The 24560-nt window shown below is 37.1% G+C and overlaps 1 protein-coding gene across 3 annotated transcripts in view; it reads right to left on the bottom strand.

Moving 5' to 3' along the window:
- atp9b (ATPase phospholipid transporting 9B) overlaps nucleotides 1-24560 on the bottom strand; it is a 39036-nt gene that overhangs the window by 5975 nt on the left and 8501 nt on the right. For all 3 annotated transcript variants that reach the window (XM_026289988.1, XM_026289989.1, XM_026289990.1), the window contains exons 6-23: nucleotides 24015-24073; nucleotides 23589-23640; nucleotides 22034-22128; nucleotides 20889-20969; nucleotides 18088-18163; nucleotides 16906-16982; nucleotides 13156-13316; nucleotides 12875-13017; nucleotides 12591-12703; nucleotides 9088-9342; nucleotides 5341-5502; nucleotides 4838-4930; nucleotides 3294-3377; nucleotides 1163-1333; nucleotides 956-1054; nucleotides 786-875; nucleotides 545-689; nucleotides 305-369 (exon numbers count right to left, since the gene is read on the bottom strand). In XM_026289988.1, coding sequence (XP_026145773.1) covers nucleotides 305-369; nucleotides 545-689; nucleotides 786-875; nucleotides 956-1054; nucleotides 1163-1333; nucleotides 3294-3377; nucleotides 4838-4930; nucleotides 5341-5502; nucleotides 9088-9342; nucleotides 12591-12703; nucleotides 12875-13017; nucleotides 13156-13316; nucleotides 16906-16982; nucleotides 18088-18163; nucleotides 20889-20969; nucleotides 22034-22128; nucleotides 23589-23640; nucleotides 24015-24073 — 2021 coding nt within the window. The remainder of the gene's footprint in view (nucleotides 1-304; nucleotides 370-544; nucleotides 690-785; nucleotides 876-955; nucleotides 1055-1162; nucleotides 1334-3293; nucleotides 3378-4837; nucleotides 4931-5340; nucleotides 5503-9087; nucleotides 9343-12590; nucleotides 12704-12874; nucleotides 13018-13155; nucleotides 13317-16905; nucleotides 16983-18087; nucleotides 18164-20888; nucleotides 20970-22033; nucleotides 22129-23588; nucleotides 23641-24014; nucleotides 24074-24560) is intronic.

The following is a 24560-nucleotide window of genomic DNA, read 5'->3' as shown; positions in this document are numbered from 1 at the left end:
ACATTTTTTAAATGTAATACATTTTATGTAATATAAATATTAATAAAATTATATAAACATCAATATTCAAATTAAACCTTAAAATAATTTTTTTTATTTTATCAATACTGCAAAAAAAATTACATTTAATAATATTGAATATAAGAACATACTGCATTACAGTAGTAATCTAACAAGAGTTTAAACAATTATGGTAAAGGGAATTCCACACAAAAAAAATAAAAAAAAATGTACACCCACACATTCTGTTGCTGATAATTTGTTTTGACAGGAAAAGAATCTACGTTAATGAGAAACACCTCACCTTCCCTTCAATACCGATACCGCAGTCTGCTGCTTGGATCATGCTGACATCATTTCCTCCATCACCTGAGCACAGAGATAAGAAAGATGATAGTGGGCAAACATGAGAAGACAGTCATCTTTACCGCTCTCAAAGATTCATGTGCTTAGAGAGAGTTCAGTTTAAGTGGGTTTTGTCTCCGCTACTGGATGATGAGACTTAAAGCTCAACAGACTGAGAAAAGAAGTGGAGAGGACTGACCTATGGCACATGTTCTGTTGTCTGTATGCTGCTGTAACAATCGAACGATGTGAGCTTTCTGTGTGGGAGAGCAGCGACAGCAAACCACAGCGGGGCACTGACACGCCAGCTCCACAAATTCATGCTCGTAGTAGCGCAGACAGACCTGATGGGCAACACATAATCAGTGTGAGAAAATCAAACCTGATCATACATGATTTTGTTGAATATATAGATTGTCAAGGTTTTTTTTTTTTCTTACCTCTAGAGAGTCTCCTGAGATGACCAGCGCACAGTCGTGTTTCCTCCTGAAGGCATTAAGCTCCAGATGAGCCTCGCCCCTGTTGGACACCTGCCACAAAAACACCATAAAGCATTCCCACTAAATCCACTTCACTTTAAAATCCAAATAACCAGTGGTTCTGATCCTACCGGTTTGAAAACATGGATGTCTTGATTTCTAGAAACTAAGTGGGAACTTTTGGCGATACACGTAGCAGTCTCCAGCTTGTCCCCGGTCAACATCCAGATCTGAAATATGAAGAAGAACCCAAAAGTTAATATTAAATGCTCAATACGCATAATATTGGCATGGTGTTTGGGAGTACACATATTTTTGGCCACATATTGCATGTGTACCTTGATCCCTGCATTGCGGAGGAGCTCTAGTGTGGGCCGGACATCGGCCTGCAGCTGATCTTCCACTCCAGTGAGACACAGAAGCTCCATCTCTCTCTCCAGACTCTCCACCACTGCCGCCACCTTCAGAGCACGATCATGGAGACTCAACTTCGCCTGGTTATATCGACTCTGAAAATGACAAAAATGAATAAAATGTGAGCTAAGGTATTAGGATTTTAAAGTTGCCTTGATTCAGTAGCGAAAATGGTGTAACTGTTGGTTAATTTGATAAGAATCTCTAAGTCTATGATTTGTTTACAACATCAACATTATCGTTCAAAGAGTTTTCCAAGTGCCATTAATCATACAGTCTTGAAAATGTTCAGTAAAATTTTTTTTGATTACAAATCACAGTATTGTTCATATGATCAGGGTTGGCAAGATTTTTTTCTTTGAAAGAAAAAGCAAGGATGCATTAAATTGATCAAAAGTGACAGTAAAACACACACACATACATACATACATATATATATATAGGAAAGTTTAAAAGAACAGTGTTTATTTGAAACTGATTATATATATATATATAGATATATATGTAGATATATATATATATTTATTTTTTTTTTTTTGTTGAAAGTTTAAAAGAACAGAGTTTATGAGCACCAAATCATAAATTCAATTAATAAAATCAAGATATTGCATAATAATAACTGCAAAAAATTCTGCCTTGCCATCATAAGAATACATTACATTTTCAGCCTTGGAGAACATAATAAACCTTTCAAAACATTACAGTTTTTTACAGACTTCTGAAGAGTAGTGTACAAGTACATTGCTTCTATATGTATAAAAATTATTATATTTAAGAGTGAATAGATTTTTCCTTGTGTTAACTTGATGAAAAAATGCATTAAAACGAAAAAAAAAAACATAACATAACACTTTTAGTACTTATTCCACAGCAAGTGTTCAGTAACAAATAATAAATAAACACCTCAGTTGAAATCTTGGTCTGGGTGGGTTTAGTGGCATTTAGATCTGACTGAAAGGGCTCTTTAGCTTTGGTGAAAGGAGAAGGGGGCTAGAGCCAGAGTGCATGTGTCAACCGCTTGCATTTATGCATGCATTCGACTGTACACGTACATTTGTGTACATGTACAAAAAAAGTAGTATACTTTAGACTTAACAGATGGACTCCAAAAAATACCTTTGAATAAGTAATTTAATCACAAGTGGGAGGACCTCATACCAATCACAGAGAAACCCACCAACAAAAAGAGTACAACAGTTTAGATAAAATAGGTGCATGGCAAAGTTGACATGATCTTACATCATTTTTCTTTATTATAACTGGTTCCCCTCTGTTACTGGCAAACCAGATTTGGGTTTTGATTACTTCAGCTTGTTTCTCAAGTCATGGGGTTGTTATAGTTGTTATTATTATATACAGACAGATGTCTAGCCGCCTTGTCCAAATGCATCCGTTATTGCAACACGCAAACTTTGGCCCAAGTGCTGGGGACATCAAATGAATTTGACATGTTTATGTGTTTTACATGCTCTTTCCTGAATCATCCAAATATAAGTCTTGAAATAAATAGTCACTGGTAACATAAGTTTAAGAAATTAATTAATTAGAAAGAAATCAGTGATCCGATAATCTAATCTAAGGCTGATAAATTGTGCTTTAATTCCACCTGTTATCTCTCAATTTTCATGCTAACCAATAACTGTATTACTTCCATCAACATACAAATGGAATGGAAATATATATATGTAACCAATTTTAAAAGATACACATATAATCGGATGTCAACATTTTATCCAGAACCATTCTATTTTTATATACACAATAAAAAAAAAATCCATTATTTTAAAGCAATGGAAAATTAAAGAAACCCCAGTGTAAATTGCATTTTATCTTTTGGGTTCTAGGGTCATATGATGAAATAAGCAAGTTGATACAGCTGCAAAGAAAACGATCAGTTTGGGTACAGAAGGTTAAATATTTCTCTAGAGATCATTTTAATGACAACTTTAAACCAAAACATTAAAAAAAATGTAAAATTGTCAAGCTACCTAATATATATGAAACTATATTTGAACACTACATATTAACCCATATTTGTGAATTGGTATATCATACCTCAAAGTCCTGGTACTGCTCTTCAGTCAGCGATTTCTTAGCCACCACCAGTGTCCGCAGGCCCTCTCTGGCCATGTTCCCACACTAAGACAACATAATGCAACACACAACTACTATTACATCAGCTACAACCATGATGTGTGAGTGCGAGAAGTTGTGTATTAGACTGTGAACTCAATTGGTACTGTATACAGAAAGCATCAGAACGAAGATATAAACAATGCTTTTAACACAATTGTATTTACTGGAAACATCAAAACATTGTCATGCAAACAGAGATATGCAAACACACACACACACACACACACGCACAGGAAGAATCAATCGTGAAAAATAAAGCAGTGCCTCTGGGAATCTTTGAGCAGACTGTAAAAGATGTGGGACAGCGGTTTAATTTTAATATGAAAATCCAACAGGCGAAAGCGATGCAGTGATTACTTATTGACCTGTCCTTATAGCAGCGTCTCACAAACGTACACAAAGCGCCGCGATGAGGATTATGACATGATGCTCCCAGTCATACGCCTTTATTGAGGTCGTTCATTAATTAATAAGCCTCATCTCCGCCCCTCATCGACTGCATATTGCCAATACAATTGTAATCATCAAAGCGAGAAATGCATGTGTGATGATGGGCTGAGCAGATTGACCTTGATCACAGAGGCTAGGACACGCCGACCTGTTTGTTATGCTTAGCGCTACCTTATCAAATGTGTTGATTCTTAATTCAATCAGGATCGGTTCAGAAAGACACTCATACAGAGGATTCAATACCAAAAACATTGGCGGTACCTACCGAGAACATCAGCTGAAATGACAGATACATGGGAACTGGTGCTAGGAGTCATCATAAACTAGCCAAATACTTGTTTATACTTTACATTTATAACTGTAATATGTGTATATTATATAAACTTTTAAACTTGAGCAAATTCATCTACCAAACTTTGTATTTATATTAGTTTTAGCATAGAAAGCACAGAAAGATTAAAAGAACAGAATTTATCTGAAATACAAATATTTCATAACAACATAATTTTGTCACTTTTGATCAATTTAATTGAATTAATTCCTTTAAGAAAATGCAACTGGACACCATACGTTTGAACAGTAGTGTTAGTATGTAACTGTATATCACGATATGTAAAAATAGTTATGTTTTTTTTTTTATAAGTTTTTTGTCTTAACTGCTATATTGTTACAATTTTACAGAAAATTTAATAACTAACACCAGTCAACATTTCACCAAAATCTGCGAGACTCTTAATCTGGTGACATTTTTCCTATTCTTTTGTTTTTTGTTTTTGCATGGATAAATTAATTTGTATTGTGTTTGCTGTCATTTGAGACACACACACACACAGATAGAGAGAGAGAGATTATGAATCGGACACAAAAACAATTAAAAATGCAAATAAACAAAACAAAACAAAACAAAAGAGGGGTCCCAGAAACAGACAATTAGATTTATTCATAAGCTCACCAACCCACACGAAAAAGCAGAATGCCGATTTTCCCATCAACAATGGTTCATGCATTCTTACCTCCTCCTCCAGCCAATCATTGTACTGTACAATGCTCGCCATAGCAACATCAGCCCCTTTCATGTAAAACGTGATGTCGCCTGTAGCCTCCTCCTGAAACACAATCAATTCAACAGAGAACACTTTAAAACATATCCAAATCATGTCGAAATCATTAGCATGTCCAACTGTAGAGCACAGAACCACGCAGATGGCGCGTGGAGCCCTGAAGTTATCAGTAAATAAGAAGACAAACAGAGATGATCTGCACTAAGCTCCCACACAAACGCACGTCAAAAGATTAGCCAACAATACTTTTATACATGTACTGTAAGAGGCAAACAACACAACACGACACACTCACAGAAACACTCAAGTACACAGAGTCCTGGAGTATCTAAAGGCTAAAGGACACAAAACCACACTACAGAGGAAACTCATATTTTCACCAGATGTTTCTGACACTTCGAAATGAAATATGTGATTCCGAACACAGACAAACACACTTGTAATGTGACACGCACCCTGACAATAATGCCCATGCGCTTGCTCTCAGAGGTGAAGGGGAAGATCTGGAGGATGTAATAGGTCAGGATGTGTCCGGCTGGGGTCTTCAGCTGGAGGGACGTCAGGTCTCTGTTCACCAGAGTCAAACCCACACTCTCAGTCCAGCGCACCAGAGCCACCTACACAAACATGTGAAACAAGGTCTTGTTGTGAAAGATCTGTTTTTGTGACCAGCTACATGCAACTTTTTGCTCTCAATGATCAAATCATCTTTAAAGAGCTGGGTATATTTACAGTATGGCTGATAAAATAAATAAAACAAAAACTGCATTACAGTTGAAAATGCAATACAATTAAATAAAACAGATCAATAGGTAGACAGATGGGTAAATAATATTCATAAGTGATATAAATTACAAATAAATTATTATATATTATAAAATAAATAATAAAAGCAGAATCTCACAGAAATGTATTGCCAAGTATCTATACACACTACATACATGCAAATAATTTGTTGTGGTGCAAACAGAGACAACAGCAGTACACTGATTAAATAAAATACAATTTGATGTTCTTAAAAACAAACAAAAAAAAACATCACATTTAAAGTCACACAATCTACACTAGGTCGCTAATGAAGTTTCTGAAAATCCAATTTGAGCCACCGATCATGTGAATTCTTGTACAGTCAAATTTTCTTGTTACCACTGGAGCACGAGATTCTATTTGGATCTCTTCATGCTCGACAGTCAGTAAATACTGAGACATTCCCAAATTCATGCTAATAATTCAACTTTCAACTCTAGTTCAAATACGCTGATAATACAGAGTTATGCTGCTAATAGAATTTATAAAATATACTGCATGGAATTAGAAAAGATTGTAATAAATTATAAAAAATCTTGTTCGATTGTGTCTCCAAATTCTTGACCACATAACATGCACTGTTTATCTCAAGATTCAAGGCAAATTTTGCCTTTTAATGACTCCACGGCTCTGATTAAAACTGCTTTCTTAGCTCTTACACACATCAGAACACAGCTAGAACTCTTGTTTACGGCATTTCAATGTGATATGACTAATTAGCCAGTCTTCTATCAACCTGACAGTGCTAAATGATGCCCTCAAGAGCGCGCACACACACACACACAAGTAACTCAGGTGGTGGGGAATGCCTCCAGGAGAGGAGCAGGGAACTGTTTTACGACACAGGGGAGAGCCTTTAATACACTCTATCAATCATTTCAGCAGTACAGGAAGAAAAGCTGTAATCATAAACCAAGATCACTGCGCCTTCAAGAAGCAGAGAGGATTGAAACCGCACCATGTGACCTACGACCACATGAAGACGTGGCTGTTATTTAATAAAGAGACCAGATGTGACAGGAAATATGATACAACGTCATAAAGAAGGCAAAGTGGAGATGGGTTTATCTGACAGAGCAGTTTCTTCCAGGAATATGCTAAGAGACGTTTATCTTTCACTTATCGTTATTATAACAGTGTATTATTTCACACTTTTTGATTACTGGCTTTTTTTTTTTTTTTTAAATAACTTTCTAGAGATTGCACTGATAAAGACTTTTTTTCTTTTTTTTTACAAAATCATTATTTTAAAATCAATCAGACTACAGAAATGTCAAAATTGGTTATAATAAATGATTAAATATTTTTTATAAATGATTAAACTATCTAGGCCTGGAAATAACTATCGTAAAATTCATATTTAGTTTTGAAAATTCATATTACAATATGAACCCAATCACAGATTTTAAAAGAAAACAACTTACTTAAAATTATTTGACTGGATCACTCTATTAATCACAACCAGACTAAGTTTGCATCCGCTTTAACCTTATTCCAACAAAAAACTCATTCTAAAAGAATTGAACATGCCATAACTCTCTTGCACGAGTAGCCCATCTTTTGTGATGACTTCTATTTAATAAGCTAAAGGTTAGAGGTCAATACTATATTTTTACTAGAAGAAGCAAAGGTCAACAGCCACTGAACACTGCCGTCTCATCTGAATAAGCCAAAACCACTAATAAAACCATCAGTGAACTTCTATTACCCCCAATAAGTAAAACTTCATTATCGGACATAACAAACGGTTTTGTTTATGAGAATGTCTGATCATTAAAGGTCATGATAAACCTCTGACCTGTGACACTGTGGGGTCAAAGGTCACAAATGACTTAAAGTAAGTGTCCGGAAAGGCATCTGGGAAATCCAATCCCTGAACTCGGCTCTCTTTAGGAATATTATCGCTATGCGCCTGTCATATTAAAGGCTGAAAAGGCTGGAGGTCTTTGAGCGAGCACACATAGACACAGGCGCTGATGAGAGTGACACGTAGAGAAAGACTAGTGTTAACCGCTAGTCTCTCAGAGAAAATTAAATATTGATCAATCCCGGAGTGAAGACGTTGGAGAGATAAGACCTGGGCATTAAAGAAAATAAATAAGTAGACACATCAAGGGAGAAGAGAGGACAGGCAATTCCACTAAAGAGGGAGATGGACAGATTTCTTTTTCCTTTTATCACTCTCAAAAGATATCTACGTCTACAGAAGGTCTTGAAGAAAAAGATGCTCGGTCAGTATAAAGGAAAAATGAGAGAGCACCGGAATATTTTCAATTTATATAATGACTGGCGCATTTTCTTGAAAACAATCAATGCTTGGAAAACAACGGCCCTTCATTAGTTCATCTTCATTAGATCCTGGAAGGGAACAGCAAACATTGTAGAGAATTATTGAACGCTTAAAGGGTTAGCTCATCTAAACATACAAATGTTGTCATCATTTACTTATTTAACCCGTGTTTTTCAAAACGGATATGTTTTTTTTTCTTCCGTAGACAACAAAAAAGATATGCTCCACAAACTGTAAAGCTCCAAAAATGAATATCATATGCTAATTAAAATGAGGCTGTGAAGGATAGACATACAGTCCATTCAGTTGGTACTTCCATATACCTTGGTTTCATATTCAATATTTAATGGGGTTTTTGGTAATTTTTGGAGACTTTCATTGTATGATGAAAGGCAATGCCCAAAATGTTGTGCTCGACAGAAGATAGAAAGTCATGCAGGTTTGGAAGATTATGAGTAATCGATGACAGAAAAGTCATTTTTGGTTGAATTATACCTCCAACGAGCCTCTAACAACATTTCATTCCCCTCCATTCAAAAATATATTTAACAATAATGAGCCTGAAGTTTCCCTCCATCTATTTGAGGACCGCTGCCTTCGTGACATATGTTTGGCCTCAATGCCTTTTCTGCCATTTATTTAGTGCTTTTCTTACCAACAACTCATTCAAAATATTGTTGCTCTACAACGGATCTATAAATATCTACGATCTCTCAACACAAATGATGACCGAGTCCTTCCTGGTGTGTGACCTACCCCTGCCCCCTCTGCTTCTGATATTTATTGAGCCCTCTCAGATTTCTCTACTAACACAGAGTCTATATTACCATCCAATAAGGCAGTAAATTCAAGGCTAAAGTGGGGGAGTCATAAATACTAAAGCAGCGATATATAGGATTACACTGTTAGAGGAATGAGGAGAGCAGTGTCAATGCAATCTATCTGATTTCAAAATAAAATAAAGATCATTTTTTTGTTAGTGTTGTTGGAACCGCTCAAGCAGAAAATGAAAATAAAATAATACAAAAAATAATTATTGTTTAAATAATTTTGATTAAACAAATAAATAAATACCATTCCTTTCAGGACGTCCCACCATTCTTACCTCATCAGGACTGGAGGCCTGGTAAGTGCGGTTGTCGTCGCTAAAGTCCTGGTCGGCCTCTGTGCTCTCTGGCTCTGCGCTGGCACCGTTAACACGGGATTCGTACACCGGTGTAACGTTGTGGCAGAGGGCGATGGCTTTCACGGCCTCGTGGATCCGGCTACTCACGCTCTTGCGGACCTTTGGAGCGGGCGGCTGTGGTTTACGAGAGGGTGTTGAACTCGCACTATTGCCATTAGACTGCACCGAGCACACCTGGACAGACACAAAGTAATAACAAGAGTGTGCTTTAGCTTCACAAATAACATTATTTGCTCACCAAGGCCAATATTGTGATATATGAATATAATTGAATTAACTGTTTTCTATATCAATATATTTTAAAATGTATTTTATATAATGGCAATGCCAAATTTTTTTAGTAGCCAGTCTTCAGAGTCACATGATCCTTCAGAAATCATTCTAATATGCTGATTTGGCACTCAAGAAACAGTTCTTATTTTGATCAGTGTTGAAAACAGTTGTGCTTCTTGCTCAACATTTGCATAAGCATTCTAAAATGCATAGAAAAAGAACAGAATTTATTAGAATTTTTTTTTTTTTCAAGTCACCCTAACAGCAATAAATGTTTCAAAAAAGTATTCTGATCAACACATTTAAAAGTAAATTAAATTATGAAGTTATGTCAGAAACTGATAACATCATGTGTAGTATAAGAACGGGGGACTGGTCAGGAAGTATATGTTGATAATTCATCTTCCTGTACTCTTTCAGTGTCAGGACATATTGGGCAAAAAAAGCATGAAGATTTCATCAGTGTCTTCCCACACAACGACGTCGAAATCCCACCCTGACTCTGAAACTTATCAATTTACATAAGCACCACTGTGAGCCTTCGTGTGTGTGTGTGTGTGCTTGACAGGGGTTGCTGTGCTCCAGTGGAGCAGGAGATTTCTCTTGATGAACTCTTCTTTCCTCAGAGCTTTGCCGAGGGGAAGAGATGACAACCTGCACACAGCCTTCAAATCCCATATGAAGGTACATAAAAACACCCAACTGCTGGCTCACGCTCTCAGAATTAAAGTATGTTAGGTTCCTGCTTTGACAATCTGAATTTGTATATAAAAATACAGTAAAATGTGTGATAAGATAAATGCATAGTAAGCCAGTTGTAAATAGGCATGTAACACTTCTTGGAGATAAAAATGCCCCATAATTATTAGATTTATATTATATTGGCTGTCATCTAACACTGACTTAATCTTTAAAAAAAACTTAATTTAATAACATTAACTATAATCTCAAAATGAATATCTATTTTTAGAATGTACATTATAAATGCTGTCTAAATTCACTTGTAGAATTTAATTATCTTTTTGGCATTATCAAGAATTTGAATATTGGTGTTCTTTATATATTTAGTAACATCATATTTATTAAGCAAGAAAGAGAAGAACACACACAAAAAAAAATAGCACTTTGTGTAGGAAATCAGTCAGTTTTCAGTTTAAATCAAAAAGCATTTGAGTGAAATATATATATATATATATATATATATATATATATATATATATATATATATATATATATATATATATATATATAAAACACACACACACACACACACACAGAAATACAAAGTTTAATTCCAAAACGCAATAAACACCTTTTTCTTTTTAAGTGAGTTTCTGCCAAAATCTGTATTTGGTTGGTACTGAAAAGTCCATTTAAAATTTTAAGCAAAATGTGACTTATTTGGTCATGTTTTCTCCCTTTATTCCAAACAAATGCTAGTCTTCCTTTTTTGCAGAACACAATATAACCACTCAACCAATCACATCGTTACATTCCACGCACAGTAAAGAGAAAAAACCAATCACAGCACACCATTCCGTGCACTCTGAATAGACCCGGCATCCTAGTTTTCCTCAACTTCTCTGTACTTTGTGATCAACAAACATGGGCAGCACGATAAATCGCATGTGACTGTCATGCGCATCTCGTCTACGTGATATTGCATAGCTTGTCAGTGTTAGTGTTACTATTAAGGTCACTTATGTTTTCATTCATACAGCATATAGAACTAGTCAACTAAATCAATGTAACATGGCAAGGATAAATGCATTTTTGGAAGTAGAATGTAAGGGAAATGTCATTTTAGAATTTCTGTGGCCTAATGTGATATTGCTATTCATGTTCTTGTTGAATTAAATTTTTGTCCAGTGCCTGTATAAAAGATTAGTATTGACCAAGTTCAGAGGCTGTCATATGTGGATCAACTTACTACATTGTGTATTTTCATCAGTTGCAATATGAAAAATAACTTTCATATTGATTCAATGGATTTATTGCATTCCAAAAGCAATTTCATGGGTTAACTGCATTTTGTGATTTTTATTATTTTTATAATAAATCTTTGAAAATCAAAATCTGGATTTGAATTTATGTTATTATAATCTCAAGATGCTATGTGAACGTTTGAAACAAAAATAGTGGTTTTCATCTTGCCACTTTTCTTGGTAAAGAAAACACATTTTTACTCAAATTAATCAAAATGGATTTATTGCGTTTTGGAACCAAACTCTTCAAATATACATCAGCGTTTACATATGTAGTTCTACACTATTCAAAGGTCCTGTTCCTCTCTGAATTCTCTCACCTTCATATTAACTAAAGTTCAGTGCCACAAAAACAACATAACTGGCCTTTTAAGTTCAATTAATGGAAAAACTAAGATTTTAAGCCACAACGCTATTAGAGTCACAACATGCTGGTGAACTGAACTGTTAATATTCTCACCTTTTTCATTTTCATTTAGTGCCACAAAAATGTCATACTTCACCTTAAAAGTAAATTGTATGGAAGGCTAAGGATTCTATTATAGAGCCACAAAAAGCTTGTAAACTGAAGGTTTTAAACTGAACCACATCGTCTACATATGAATATAAAATATTGACATTTGAAAACACAATTTGAGTTCAGAATCCCAGTTGGACAGACACTCACCCCGTCTCAAAAAAAGATGATGGGGTTTGCCCTCTACAAAACAACTGCTGTTTTTAACAGTAATTTCTTTCTACTCATAACACTCCAGAGAGAATGGGAGCTATAACTGCCTAGTGCACGCCAAAGCATGTTAAGCTGTAAATTACATTATGTTTATTGATCCCTGTCAAACTCAATTTCACACAAGTTGTTGGACACGGACTCTGACACGTCCTGAGGGGGGATATAATAAGGCTATGATCGCTCATATCATGGGTACATTTCAAACCTGCCTGCCAGTCCATCATCACAGTAATGAAGGACCATGAAGCATGAAAATCAATTGCCACTGTGGCTTTAACACTGTTGTCACCCAGCTGTTGGCACAAAACGTGCACATACACATACACACCAAAGACGACAGCAGTTCGCGAAGGAAGTGAAACTCCTTAAGTTTTCTCTAGAGTGAAAGCAATTGTCTTAATGGTAATGTATAAGGTGACATATGTCAATCACACCTGAGCGTAGGACTGGATGATGTGACTCTGGATCTCATCCATAGTGTCCATCCCGTATGACACAGTACCGAGATGGAGGCGCTTGAAGACCATCTCGTTCTGGGTCAGAGTGCCTGGAAAAACAGCACACAAAGATTAAGATCAGGAGAAAAATCAATAGTTATTATAAAGCTTTTGGATGGGCAGAGTGGTTTCAACACAAAGAAAGGGGGGGGGGGGAATAAAACAAGGAAGAGAATAAAATAGAATAAAATTAAATAAAATTAAATTAAATAAACAAGTACCTGTCTTGTCTGTAAGCAGGTAGGCCAGACGGCCAAGTTCTTCTGGGATGGTGCTTGTCCGAACCACAGTACCTGGAATATTCTCATCCTTCGTAATCATCCAGCCGTACGCAGACTTCCCCATGTCCAGGTTTACTCTTAGACTACACACACACACACACACACACACACACATAAATGTTGTACTAAAATATGTTTGTTCTTCTCATTTCCCACTGCTGATGATTTTGCTGTAATATTTTAACATAAGTGTAATCTGGGTGATAATATTATAAACATACCTGATGGGGATGATGTATGAAAATAAAACCACGAAACGGAACAGGTTTCGGAACCAGGGCCCAAGAAATCCCTGCAAAGCCACCATAACAACAGACAGAACCACCTGAGCCAGGAACAGAGCTTTTGTTAGGCGGTTTAACTCCAGGTCCAACAGTCCCACCTGCAGCGAAAGAGATGAGAAAGACTGAGATAAATCAAATTGAAAGTTGTGTAAAGATAATGTACATTCAGCTGGTCTTTGTCAATGTAAATCAACCTGTGAAGGTGTATTATGCAATAAGTACTGGCTGACTGTACATTATTACGAGTATAACATGTGTAGTAACATAACAGGAAAGTCTAATTTACGCATTATATTTATTGATTTAAGTGTTTTTTTGTGTGAAAATAAACAAGCCATAATGTGATAGGTGAGTGAAACTAGCTTAGTCAATTATACATTCGGCACTGACTAATCAGAATTAAGTACTTAAGTATTTCAAGAATAGTAAATACTAAAATATATAGTGATGAATATTCCCAGGGAAACTTGTTTGGAGTATTTGGTTAAAGCGCTCTTATCCAAAACATGTGATATCCCCTCTGGGAACAAGATCCTTGAGGGTTCCTCTCATCTGAAGTGATCCATAATGTTACTCTTATGAAAAATAAAACAACCTGCCCATAAGCCAGCACTGATCAATGCCCCCAGGCCCGTTCCAGACCGCAGACCTTTCTCATGCTAATAGTGTATGTGGAGGAGAGGAGAGATGAGAGGCATTTAACCAAGAAGCCCACTGCTGTTGTCGTCTCTCTGTGAAAAGCACAGGAGGCAAAACCGGAAAAATAAAAGCAGAACGCCTCTTCATAGAAACGGCCCCTGACAAAAGAGCTGGAGTTTTCCCCTTTTTCTCTCAAGTATGTCCCCTCAGCCAATGGAATATGTGGGAAAATGATGTCAAAAAAGAAGTTTTTCTTGTTTCCCTCTGGCGAGGGCCGACAGCGCGGCCTGCGCGAAAACACTGAGGTCTTTCATCTAGGCAGCGCGCTAATAAAAACAGCAACACATAACACCGTCCCCTGAGAAAAGGAATCTGCGTGAAAGGGACGGGGGGAGGGTGAGAGAGGGGATGGACAAATTGAACAGAAAAGACAAAAAAAAAAAAATGCAAGCAAAATTAATCCCCCAACTGGCAACGGCCCCCAGTCCCTGGAGGACTGAGTAAACTGGGAGACACTGGGAGAGAAGAGCTGCTGTCTGATTTATCAGCTGTAGTTTAAAACCCCTCCGATGGCCTTCCACCCCACTCCGAGCTTCATGCTTCAGCTAGTGAGGAAAAAGGGGGGAATGGAAGGATTAAAATGAAGAAAAATTAAGACAGAAGGGAGGAATCCCCCTTTATGGGGGCAAAACAATGCGGAGGCTGAATTTTGCAAAGCTGGCCGGGGATCGGGTGAAGCCGTTATTCATTCAGCCCGAGAGGAAAAAGCGACTCAATTACCTCAAGCTGAAGATGCTATCAATGAATCGAGAGTGCATATTTTACTCTATTCATCCGGGCCTCGTTTAAAGTGAAAGGAATGATTCAACCTGCCCTCGCTGCCTGTATGTTTTGTGTGTGAAATTTGATGACGACTTTGTGCCTGCATAATGAATATTCATTGGTTGAAATCCATCAAGTATACAGAGGCTGTTACAACAATATGGCATTATACTAGTGCTCCAGAAACTGGATATGTAATACAGCTAAATGGAACATGCCATCCACGGCTCAGGACTGCAGACGAAGTCTTGAGAAGTTTCTTCACTTTACCAACTAAACTTGTCAACTTAAAATGATCAGACTTAAACTAAATATTCAAAAACCGTATCATATTCACAGCTCATTGTGTCTCAAATATTTTATTTATTTTGGTCCAACTGCCACTAAACTGTATAATTGCCCATTGTCCCTGGCTAGCAATAACTTAATATAAACTTAATGTTGAAAAAAAAAAAAAAAACAGTATTTGATGTTCATTTTTTATTAATTGTTTAATGTCACACAGATACAGCATTTCAAAACATGTTAAAGATATTTTGTCAGAGCCATGTTATTGCCACTCTCCTTCCTGGAACTCTGCGGAAAAATTAATTAATAAATTCTTAAAAAAAAAAATTCCAACTGCAGCATCTGCGTTGCTTAAAATAATAAAAATAAATAAATAAATAAATTAGGAACATCTTCATTGTTTAAAACATAAAATAAATGTAAAAAAATCAAAATGAGCTTTACATCGTTTATAAATAAAAATAAATGCATCAGAGCATCTGCATTGCTTAAAAAAATCTAATTAAAAAAAGGTAAAGTTAAGCAAAATAAAATAAAATAAAAAATCCAGTCAAACACCTACACTGCTTAAATATATCAGTGATTATAACACCTCAAGTAGTGAGCGGTGTCTGGTCAGCGAAGAAACCCTTTGTCACATCCTTCAGACCACCAAGGTTTCGATCCTCAAAGAGAATATCACTCCATATTACGACAATGACAGACACACACACAAAACGTGTAAAGTGATAGCTTATGTGCTGTCAGCAGCTTCTAGTGAGAGCTTAGAGCTTTGTGCAAGGAATGTCACAACAGATTATAAGAGGCGAAAACGTTCTCAGTGACTTTCGCCGAGTCGTATCGACTTTCCCACCCCGTCTCGTTCCCTGTATTGGCACCTCTGACATCATCTCCTTGAGATATTGAATTCCACTCTCACACACAGAACATGGTAGAGCTATGAGCTCCGCCAGAGCTTCTGCTATCACACACATCTCGCAGCATCCATGACAGGGTCTGAAACACTTCATGACATGAAGAATAGTGGTTAACCAATATGGGTTTCTCAGATGGGTTTTGTGATGCTGATATCAAGCACACGGGCCGATAGCTAGCTAATTAAATGATGAACACAATTTAGATAAAAATGTAATGCACTTAATTAAATGATTAAATCAATTTAATAACCTTTACTTTAACATTGACTCAAATGTCGATCGAAACATTTCAAACAGAAAATCCAAATTAAACATTAACAAATTTGACACTAGAGGGAGCCTTTTTTATTATTATAAAAAATATTTTTAATGTATTTTTAAATCAAATAAATGCAGCTTTGTTGAGCACGAGACTTCTTTTAAAAACTGAATCTTATTGACCCCATATTTTTGAACAGTAGTGCACTTATAAGTAGAAAAGTGTCAGAGCTCTGAACCGTGTGGATAAGTTTAAACAAGAAAAGGGAGAGAGGCAAAGACAGCAGGGGTCAGTTAAGGGAGGGGTACTGAGTGTAATGGGATTTGACGTTTTTAAGTTTACTTTTACAGAATTGACGTCCACTGTATCTAATCATTAAGGGGAATTCTGCAGGATTAAGGCTCTGCCACAAATGTCACGCAAGCCCTTGGTTGGTTAATTTCCCTCTAGATTAATCTCTCTGGGGTTGTCCTTTCACATCGACAGGTCCAAATTCGTCACTAAGATCAGGGCTGAAAACCACCTCAACGGTTCGCTATTTTTATTCGGTTCGTTTCAAGTCTATATTAAAAGGTTAAGGGGAAAAACAGTCTCTGGGCAATGTCTACTGTGTATTGACAGTGTAACTGTAGATATCACAGCTCATACTTATATGTCATTAAATTGTGTTTTGTTGTTTTCAATCAATTAGCCTTTGGGAGGAAAACTAATTAAAGAAACCAAGTATTTCATTAATAAACAAACAATGGCAAACACACCCACCTTATTTTTGGCCTGTGACGTATTCAGCACACTTCTCATTTCTTTTCCTGTATATATGACCACACCTATGACAGTACCTGTAAGAAAGAAAAAAAGACAAATGGGGTGACTGATTGCAAACGGACGGCGATAAATAAACCGGCCGCGTGTCTCTGGCCGGCCTAATGAACAATTAGCTCAAAAAGTGTGTTTCCAGTTAACGGATGCAGCTGAGACTCAGACAAATGATTCAATATGTGGGACACCCAGAAATAAACCATTACAATGAGGCCTATTATAGTCAGATCAATGGTGCTGCTTTGGTAATGGACTGATTCATTAAAGTAAACTAATTACTGATGGACTCACCGCTGAACAAGGAAGCCAAGTCCAACTTTTGTTTAAACACAGTAACACAATATAAAACGTGTTTAAATATTTCTCGATTTCTTTAAGCTCGACATATCGTTTCATGTTTGGAAAGCAACGAAACCTAGGCTGCTCTCAAGGGGGTCTTTAATGGGCTAGGACTACAGGGCATATCGCTTACTCGCCCCATGGTGTTTTGTGTTGGGTCTGCTCGGTTGGATGGGATGACGTCACCAGACTGTGTTTTGTGGGGGGATATGGAAGGACTTTCTCCGGCTGAAGGTCACACCATGGTGGGGAATAAGAAGAACCTCTAAAAACCCCTGGAGAACCAAGACAGGGGCGACCACAGATCAATGATGGGCCGATCGCTGGCACAAACGCAGGCCGCTTGAAGGAATAGTCCGGCTATTATTGTTGGACTGGGATCAGATTCTAAACAACAGACCCCTAGGAGATGTCGGAGAAAGCGTAGCGGCAAAAACCGATCTCGGACCTGTTCTTTGGGGACACGTTTCATTGACACCGCAGGGACAGGACTGCAAAAAGCCAGACACTTTGGCTTCCCATTAACGGCTCCTCATATTTCTCTGCTCATGAGATTGTTTGAATAGTAGCAGATGAGTCTGGCGATCTCAAGTGACAAACAAACGGGAGAACGAAGGGGGTCTTGAGTGATGCTGGCTGATGGCCTCGGTATCAACGGCACACTCTTCTACAACACAATAAACTCAAAAGATATTTGACCTGTGATGAATATTTCAGACCTCTGAGGCTTGTGCTTTTCTTCTATTTCTATGAAAGAAATTTGGGGCTGGAAAAGACTTTGCTTACCAGATGCCACCACAGTGCTGGCCCACAGGGTGTTCTCAATGCTCAAGCTCTCGTGGATGGGAGGGTCACAGTCCTCCTGGGGACAGAGATCGTACATTAGTCCAGTCTGTTTTGATTTCATGGTTATCTAGCACAGGAAAAAGCGGTTATCAATTATGGCCTTTAAAAAGCAGGTCAATAAAAATGACAAAGACTCGATGAACTTTCATCACAACGAACGGTAAGTAGGGAATTAGACGGCGGATTGAATTACACTAATGCCCGGTTAAGCGACACAGTCCATTTAGAGGTAACGGTGAAATCGGTTTGACTTGATTTGCCTTGTTTACAAAAACAGCGCCATGCTGAACATCATAATAAGGCCTCGTTTAGTGTTAGCACGCTCTGTGCTGAGCAGAAGAGAACAGAATTTCTGACGCCAGGCCATAAATCAGGGGAGAAGCACAGAAATTAAATCTTTAAATGCTTTTTTCCACATAACATGTTGCGGCTGGGTGAATACGGATGATATCTAATTATCCTCTGTCAGTAGGGCATAATATACAGTGAGAGAGGGCCACACACATCGCAGCTGCTGAGACATGCGCACTGACGCAGATAGCAAGAGAGATGGGTCCTCTATTCAAGACGGCCCACTTGTTCTTGTCATTTATGTCTTTCTGGCCAACAGATGTAGCAATGCCAACCTGTCAGACAGGCTAACACTGGAAAGAGATTCATGAAGAGAAAAGGTTTTTTTTTTATCAGTGATAAGGCTCAAAGAAATGGGAGAGTTTTAACCCATAAATCATAATTCCATATTTACGATAAAACTACTATGAAACTTTTAGGTATAATTATAAGTTTTAGTTAACATGGAAAGAAACAGTTCCAAGATGTGCGTTCACAGATCTTTTCTGCAGCAGTGAATCTTACAAGTTTAATGAGAAACATTTGGCTGCATCATATTTAAGTCATAAAACAGCCATAACTTGAAAATGTAGTCATTATTTATTGTTCTAAACCTGTATGACTCTATTCTTTATCTGGAAGATAAAAGACGAGATATATATATATATATAAAATGGAAGTTAATGCTCATTAAACGTGTTGCTAAATTTAGCTTGAGTAAAAATATTCTCCAAAATACCTTCTAATGTGTTCAACAAGAAACGACGTAGATTATGACATCATTTACCCTGCCACACTACCGTTTTACACTGGTTTGGGGTCTCTCTCTCTCTCTGTGTGTGTGTGTGTATGTATATACGGTATGTATGTACGTAGGTGTGTATGTGTATGTGTATGTGTATATACACACACACTCACACACACACACACACACACACAGGAAGAGTCTATTTGCAAAAAAAGGTAACTCAAAAATCATGTTCATAGCTGAATTTTGTTGTTGTTGTTATTATTTTTTACTTAATCAAAATAACCCAGCAGCAGTTTGATTGAGATTAAATGGAATGCAAAATGAAAAAACATGGCATCTGAAAATTGTCATATATTAAAAAAAATCATATATTAAGAAATTAAAACTTCTAATTAGTAAGGACACATTAAATTGATCAAAAGTAACATACATTTTACATAAATAATTATGTTATGCGATTATGCAACAGTTTTTACTCCAGTTGAGAATGTTGCCTGAATTTCCCCAATGCACAGCTAAATAAACCCACACTCACACCTGTTTCAATACAAAGGCATACAGACAAGAGTAAATAAAATCAGCAGTGAACGCGCAGGCATCAGGACTGAAATGTACTGACCTCTCAGCTACTAACAAAGATGTGCGTGCACACGACTGCCATTAAGAATAATCATATTCCCATTTGCATTTATAGATTGCTGTATCCAGAGTGACTTACAAATGAGAATAATACAAGCAGAAGCGATCAATCAAGTGATTAATCAATGGATTAAAATGTCATGGTAAGGGGCTATTGATGTCGGAACCATAAAACTTTATTAAAGCGACAGTTCACTCAAAAACGAAAATGTTGTTATCATTTACTCACCCTTATGTCATTCCTAACTTGAATGGCTATTACAGTGCTCTTTGTCATTTTTAAGCTTTGCAGTCCCAGTGCTCATTCACTTTCATTATATTTAATAGAGGATATTCTTCAAAAACACATCTTTTGTGTTCCACAGAAGAAAGAAAGTTGTGAGCAAGTAATAGCAACATTTCTGGACGAACTACTCATTTAGATAAATAAAGCACTGAAGTGGCAATAAGGTGCAGCAAGTGTGCAGGTAGTAAAGAACTGTGGGAAACAGCGTTTGGAAGTGTGTCCCTGTAGCTGCAGATTTGTGAAAGCAGGCTCAGGAGGGTGACTCAGCGCAGGAAGTGATCTTCTGCCCCTGCATGCTGTGTGGCCAAGAGCGAAGACTTCAAACAAAGACAGGCTTCATGTGGGGGGTCCCATTTTTCCTTTTTTTCCTCCCTCTCTCTTTCTCCGGTACTGCGCTAATCTGCTGTTAATAAGGAACTGTGCTCGGCCAATGGGCTGGGAGAGAGCCTAACAACCCGTGATGTCATCAACGTTTCAAGGAATGCGTCTCGTTGGTCGGTTTTACATTCCAGAGACACTTCAGCTCATAGTCATGTGAACAGGCACACTTTGAGAATCCATGTTATTTTAATGTGCAATTAAAAACAGCAGTTAGGTTTAGTTTACTAGGCAACAACACAACATTAAATACCTCTACAAAAAGCTAACAGCGGGTTTAAATTGGGGCCGTGACGTCACAGTTCATGCTAAACGAAGCCTCGTAAAAAATTCCTTCACTAACAGCAGTTTTCTTACCCTTGTGAAGTTCCCCTCAAAACTGTGAATGTCCAGCTGAGGCTTCTGGGCATAAACGTAGGCGCTGATGGAGAAGAGATCCTGCGGACGGCAAGCAAAAAGGTCAGGAAAAAACATGAACGCAATAAATCAGCACCAGAAATGTCATCCGACGAACCTTTTGTTCGTGCGAGCATTATGGCAGGGCTCAAAGTGACTAGCAATCAGAGCGATTCTCATGAAAATAAGCCCCTTCTGACATCCTGCCACAAGTCTGAATTTCGAACAGAGCAGATAATGCAGACAAAACAATGTAATTAAAAGGAAACTAAACTTTGACAGGTTGCTTACAAATAATAATGACTTTTGCATTCGAGGACGTGTCTGCAAGTATGAAAAACGGGGATGTTTAGCGTTCTGACCGTCAAGCCCACCAGACACCCGATCCGACCGCTCCCGCTGCTTTACTGCAGCAATCATTCGGCGACTTGCTGAAATTTTAATTCTGTGATCACATTAAGTGGTTTCGGAAAGACAAATACAAACGTGAACCCTTGCTCGAGGTGAGTGTCATCTCCACGCCGATGGCACCGGGAGACAGGCCGTTTGGCGGATTCCAGTTGTCTCTCGGGGTAAAGTTACCGGCCCATGTGAAACAAACCCTCCGGCCAGTAAATCAGATACACAGTGATATCAAACATGAGCCTTCGTATCATCAGCCTGAGAGAGTCTGAGTGTGGGACACATCACTCACTGGCTACGGGGGTAAAATTACAGACCCATCCGAGAACAGAACAGAAGGAGCTGAAGTGTGATTTGGGAAGCAGCGGCATTTTCGCCAGAATTAGATGGGTTACGATGTCTTTGACAGTTTAAATCATTTTACTATACTATTTTTCATGATATTATAATTTATTTTACATAAGTCCAATTTAATCCACAACTAACAGACTACTTTGGTATAAAAACATTTATATGTGCCAAGCGTAAATGCACCATTAATAGACTTTAATGTAAAAGACTAGGACTAGATCATAACATTGTATTTCATACAAGGAGTCAAGCGTGCTGCACTTGCCAAATATTTGTATAATTTATTATTAACAGGTTTTAAGATCATGGCAATATCGAATATGTACTGTTCTTGTGCAAGACGAGGCTCATACCCCTAAGGCCGGAAGTCTTTGAGTGCAAGCAACAGCGATTCGCAGCTTCCAGTCTGTCTCTCCATCCAGCTGATCTGTTCTAATAAAACACGAACCTGGAAAACAAAACATTCTCTTAAATCTGACAGAAAAAAGGTATACTTTAGACAAAAATCAAATATTGGACAGCATCCATTATTCTCTTCTGGTGTATTATCTTTATTTACGGACAGAAAAGTGAGAGGGCTAAAGACGTATGCGTGAAGGACGCATTTGTTATGGGCCAAAACCTTGGCCCCTATACACTAAAGAGCTCTGAATGCTTAACATATTGTTCATATTGATCTTGGACAAGACTGATATAACAGTAGGCAGTAGACAGGAAAGGTCACTGTCTTTAAGCTCTCAGAGCAAAAGCTTCAGTGTTCATCATGCTCCATGTACTGAGATTATCAACATTACCAAACCTTCCTGAGACACAACCTGTAAAAACATCTGGGTCATATTTCATAAAATATATATATATAGTATTTTAAGAAAAGAAAGAAATTGGGAAAATTGTAATAGATAAGATTAAAATAATAAAAAAGGACATTCTGTAAAAAAAAATTATAATAAATGTTGCTGGGTGAAATATGGACATAATTTTCATAATTTCAACTCACAAGAGCATCTGCTTACTAAGACGTGACTAATGCATTCAAAAATATATATTATTGCAAGTGTCTATTTAAAAAAATTAATCAAATCCGAAAATATTTAAAGATATGGAAATTCTAAAAAAAATATTTATATACTAAAAAACTCTAACAAGCAAACATGAGAAATGGCATTAAGCTAAAATTTTCAACATAAAAGATGTTTAAAAATATTCTTTCAAAATTGTTAAAAGTTTTAACCTTTAAAGAGCTATCTACACAGGTAAGTAAAAAAAAAAAAAAAAACACTGAAACACTGCTTAAGGACATCAGATAAAAGCACAAAGCTCTTTTGATTTTAGCATCTGGAGAAAGCTGTACACTCCAAAATACTGTAATAATGTATAATAATGTGACTAAGTCATTTATATGGCTCAGTGCCGGGTAAATAATGCACACACTCTCTCACTCTCACACAGAGAACATTGTTACTCGGTATGCAAGAATTAAAAGTGCCACTTTAAGATCGGCAGTGTTCACTTCAACAAAATATCAAAACCAAGAGGCTCTTAAAGCATACTTTAAGAAAAACATCTAGCTTATCAAAAAACAAAACAATAGATAAACTGTTCAAAATGAAGACAAAGCATTTGCACACTTAAATGTTAGTGGAACGTGCATAGTTAATCTGACGAACTAACTGTTTTAAGACTTCTTATATTTACTTGAAACAACTGTTATCTATTGTTTTAATATGTATAAGAAAATTAAGTAATAAAACTTCTATTTATAGAATGAGCTCTACAAGCGGCTCACAGGTTCCATATGGGCTACAAGGTGCCCACGGGCACACTGTTGGAAACCACTGACTAATGACACAAGTAGTTATCGTCTGAAACATCTGAAAGCTTCTCTTGTATGTGAAGAGTGTAACTCACCAGTCTTCTCTGATGTTCTCAGAAAAACCATATCAGCAGGAATCCTCTGATTCTATAAAATAATACAATACACATCAGTCAGAGGCACATGGGTTTCCATATCATCCACCTAGACTTGCCCACCTAGGCAGCTTAGAATCTTAAGAGATATTAATATATCAGTTATGCTGACCATATATGCATGTTATTGACTCCAGTTCTGGAAAGTTAGTCCTATTTTAGCGTAGTGTTGAATAATTGAACAAGGTCATTTCTCTAGCAAGCAATTAAAGCGAACCACAGACAGCGAGGGGAGAGATGGACACAATGTCCCACTGAAAGAATGACAGGATTTCATGTGACGGATCACGTAGCAGCAAGTTTATGCTGATACCCTGAACAACAAAAGAGAGGAAGCGATATATATATAAAAAAAGGACGACAAACCTTCTCCACAATGATTAAATCTCCAACTTGTATGTCTGAGCTCTTTACTTGGACCTTCCCTGAAAAAGAAGATGGACAAATGCTTCTAATTAGAAATGAATTATTTAGCCGTAGGTAATCAATTAGACCTGCGTCCAAATTCATATTTAATAAATACACTTTTTAAAATGAGAAATATTAGGGTTGACAAAGTTAATAACATATCAAGAAGAATTAACAGTTTGTGTGATTTTTCTAAAAAATTGCTCAGAACATTTAGATTTCACACACATGCAGACAAAAGCCCCAAGCAGAGTACCCATTTCCCACATTTTTTTGGGGGATAATTTATTCATAAATTAAACCCAGACAGGGCATTTAACAAAAGTAATTTGCATTCTTTGTATGGTGAAACTGAATTATCATTGAAGATCAACAAGTGAAACGGAGGCATGGACTTTTACACATGGAATATTCCTAAAGTTAATAAATTGCATATTTTCTGTCCTATTTGATGTCGTTTAACCAGTGAGACGAGAGACATCGATACAAATAAGCCAAACCCAA

The sequence above is a fragment of the Carassius auratus genome, chromosome 19 (genome assembly GCF_003368295.1).
Source record: "Carassius auratus strain Wakin chromosome 19, ASM336829v1, whole genome shotgun sequence".
NCBI classification, from domain to species: Eukaryota; Metazoa; Chordata; class Actinopteri; order Cypriniformes; family Cyprinidae; genus Carassius; species Carassius auratus.
The sequence above is the reverse complement of the archived record's forward strand: the minus strand, read 5'-3'. Positions and strand labels throughout refer to the sequence as shown.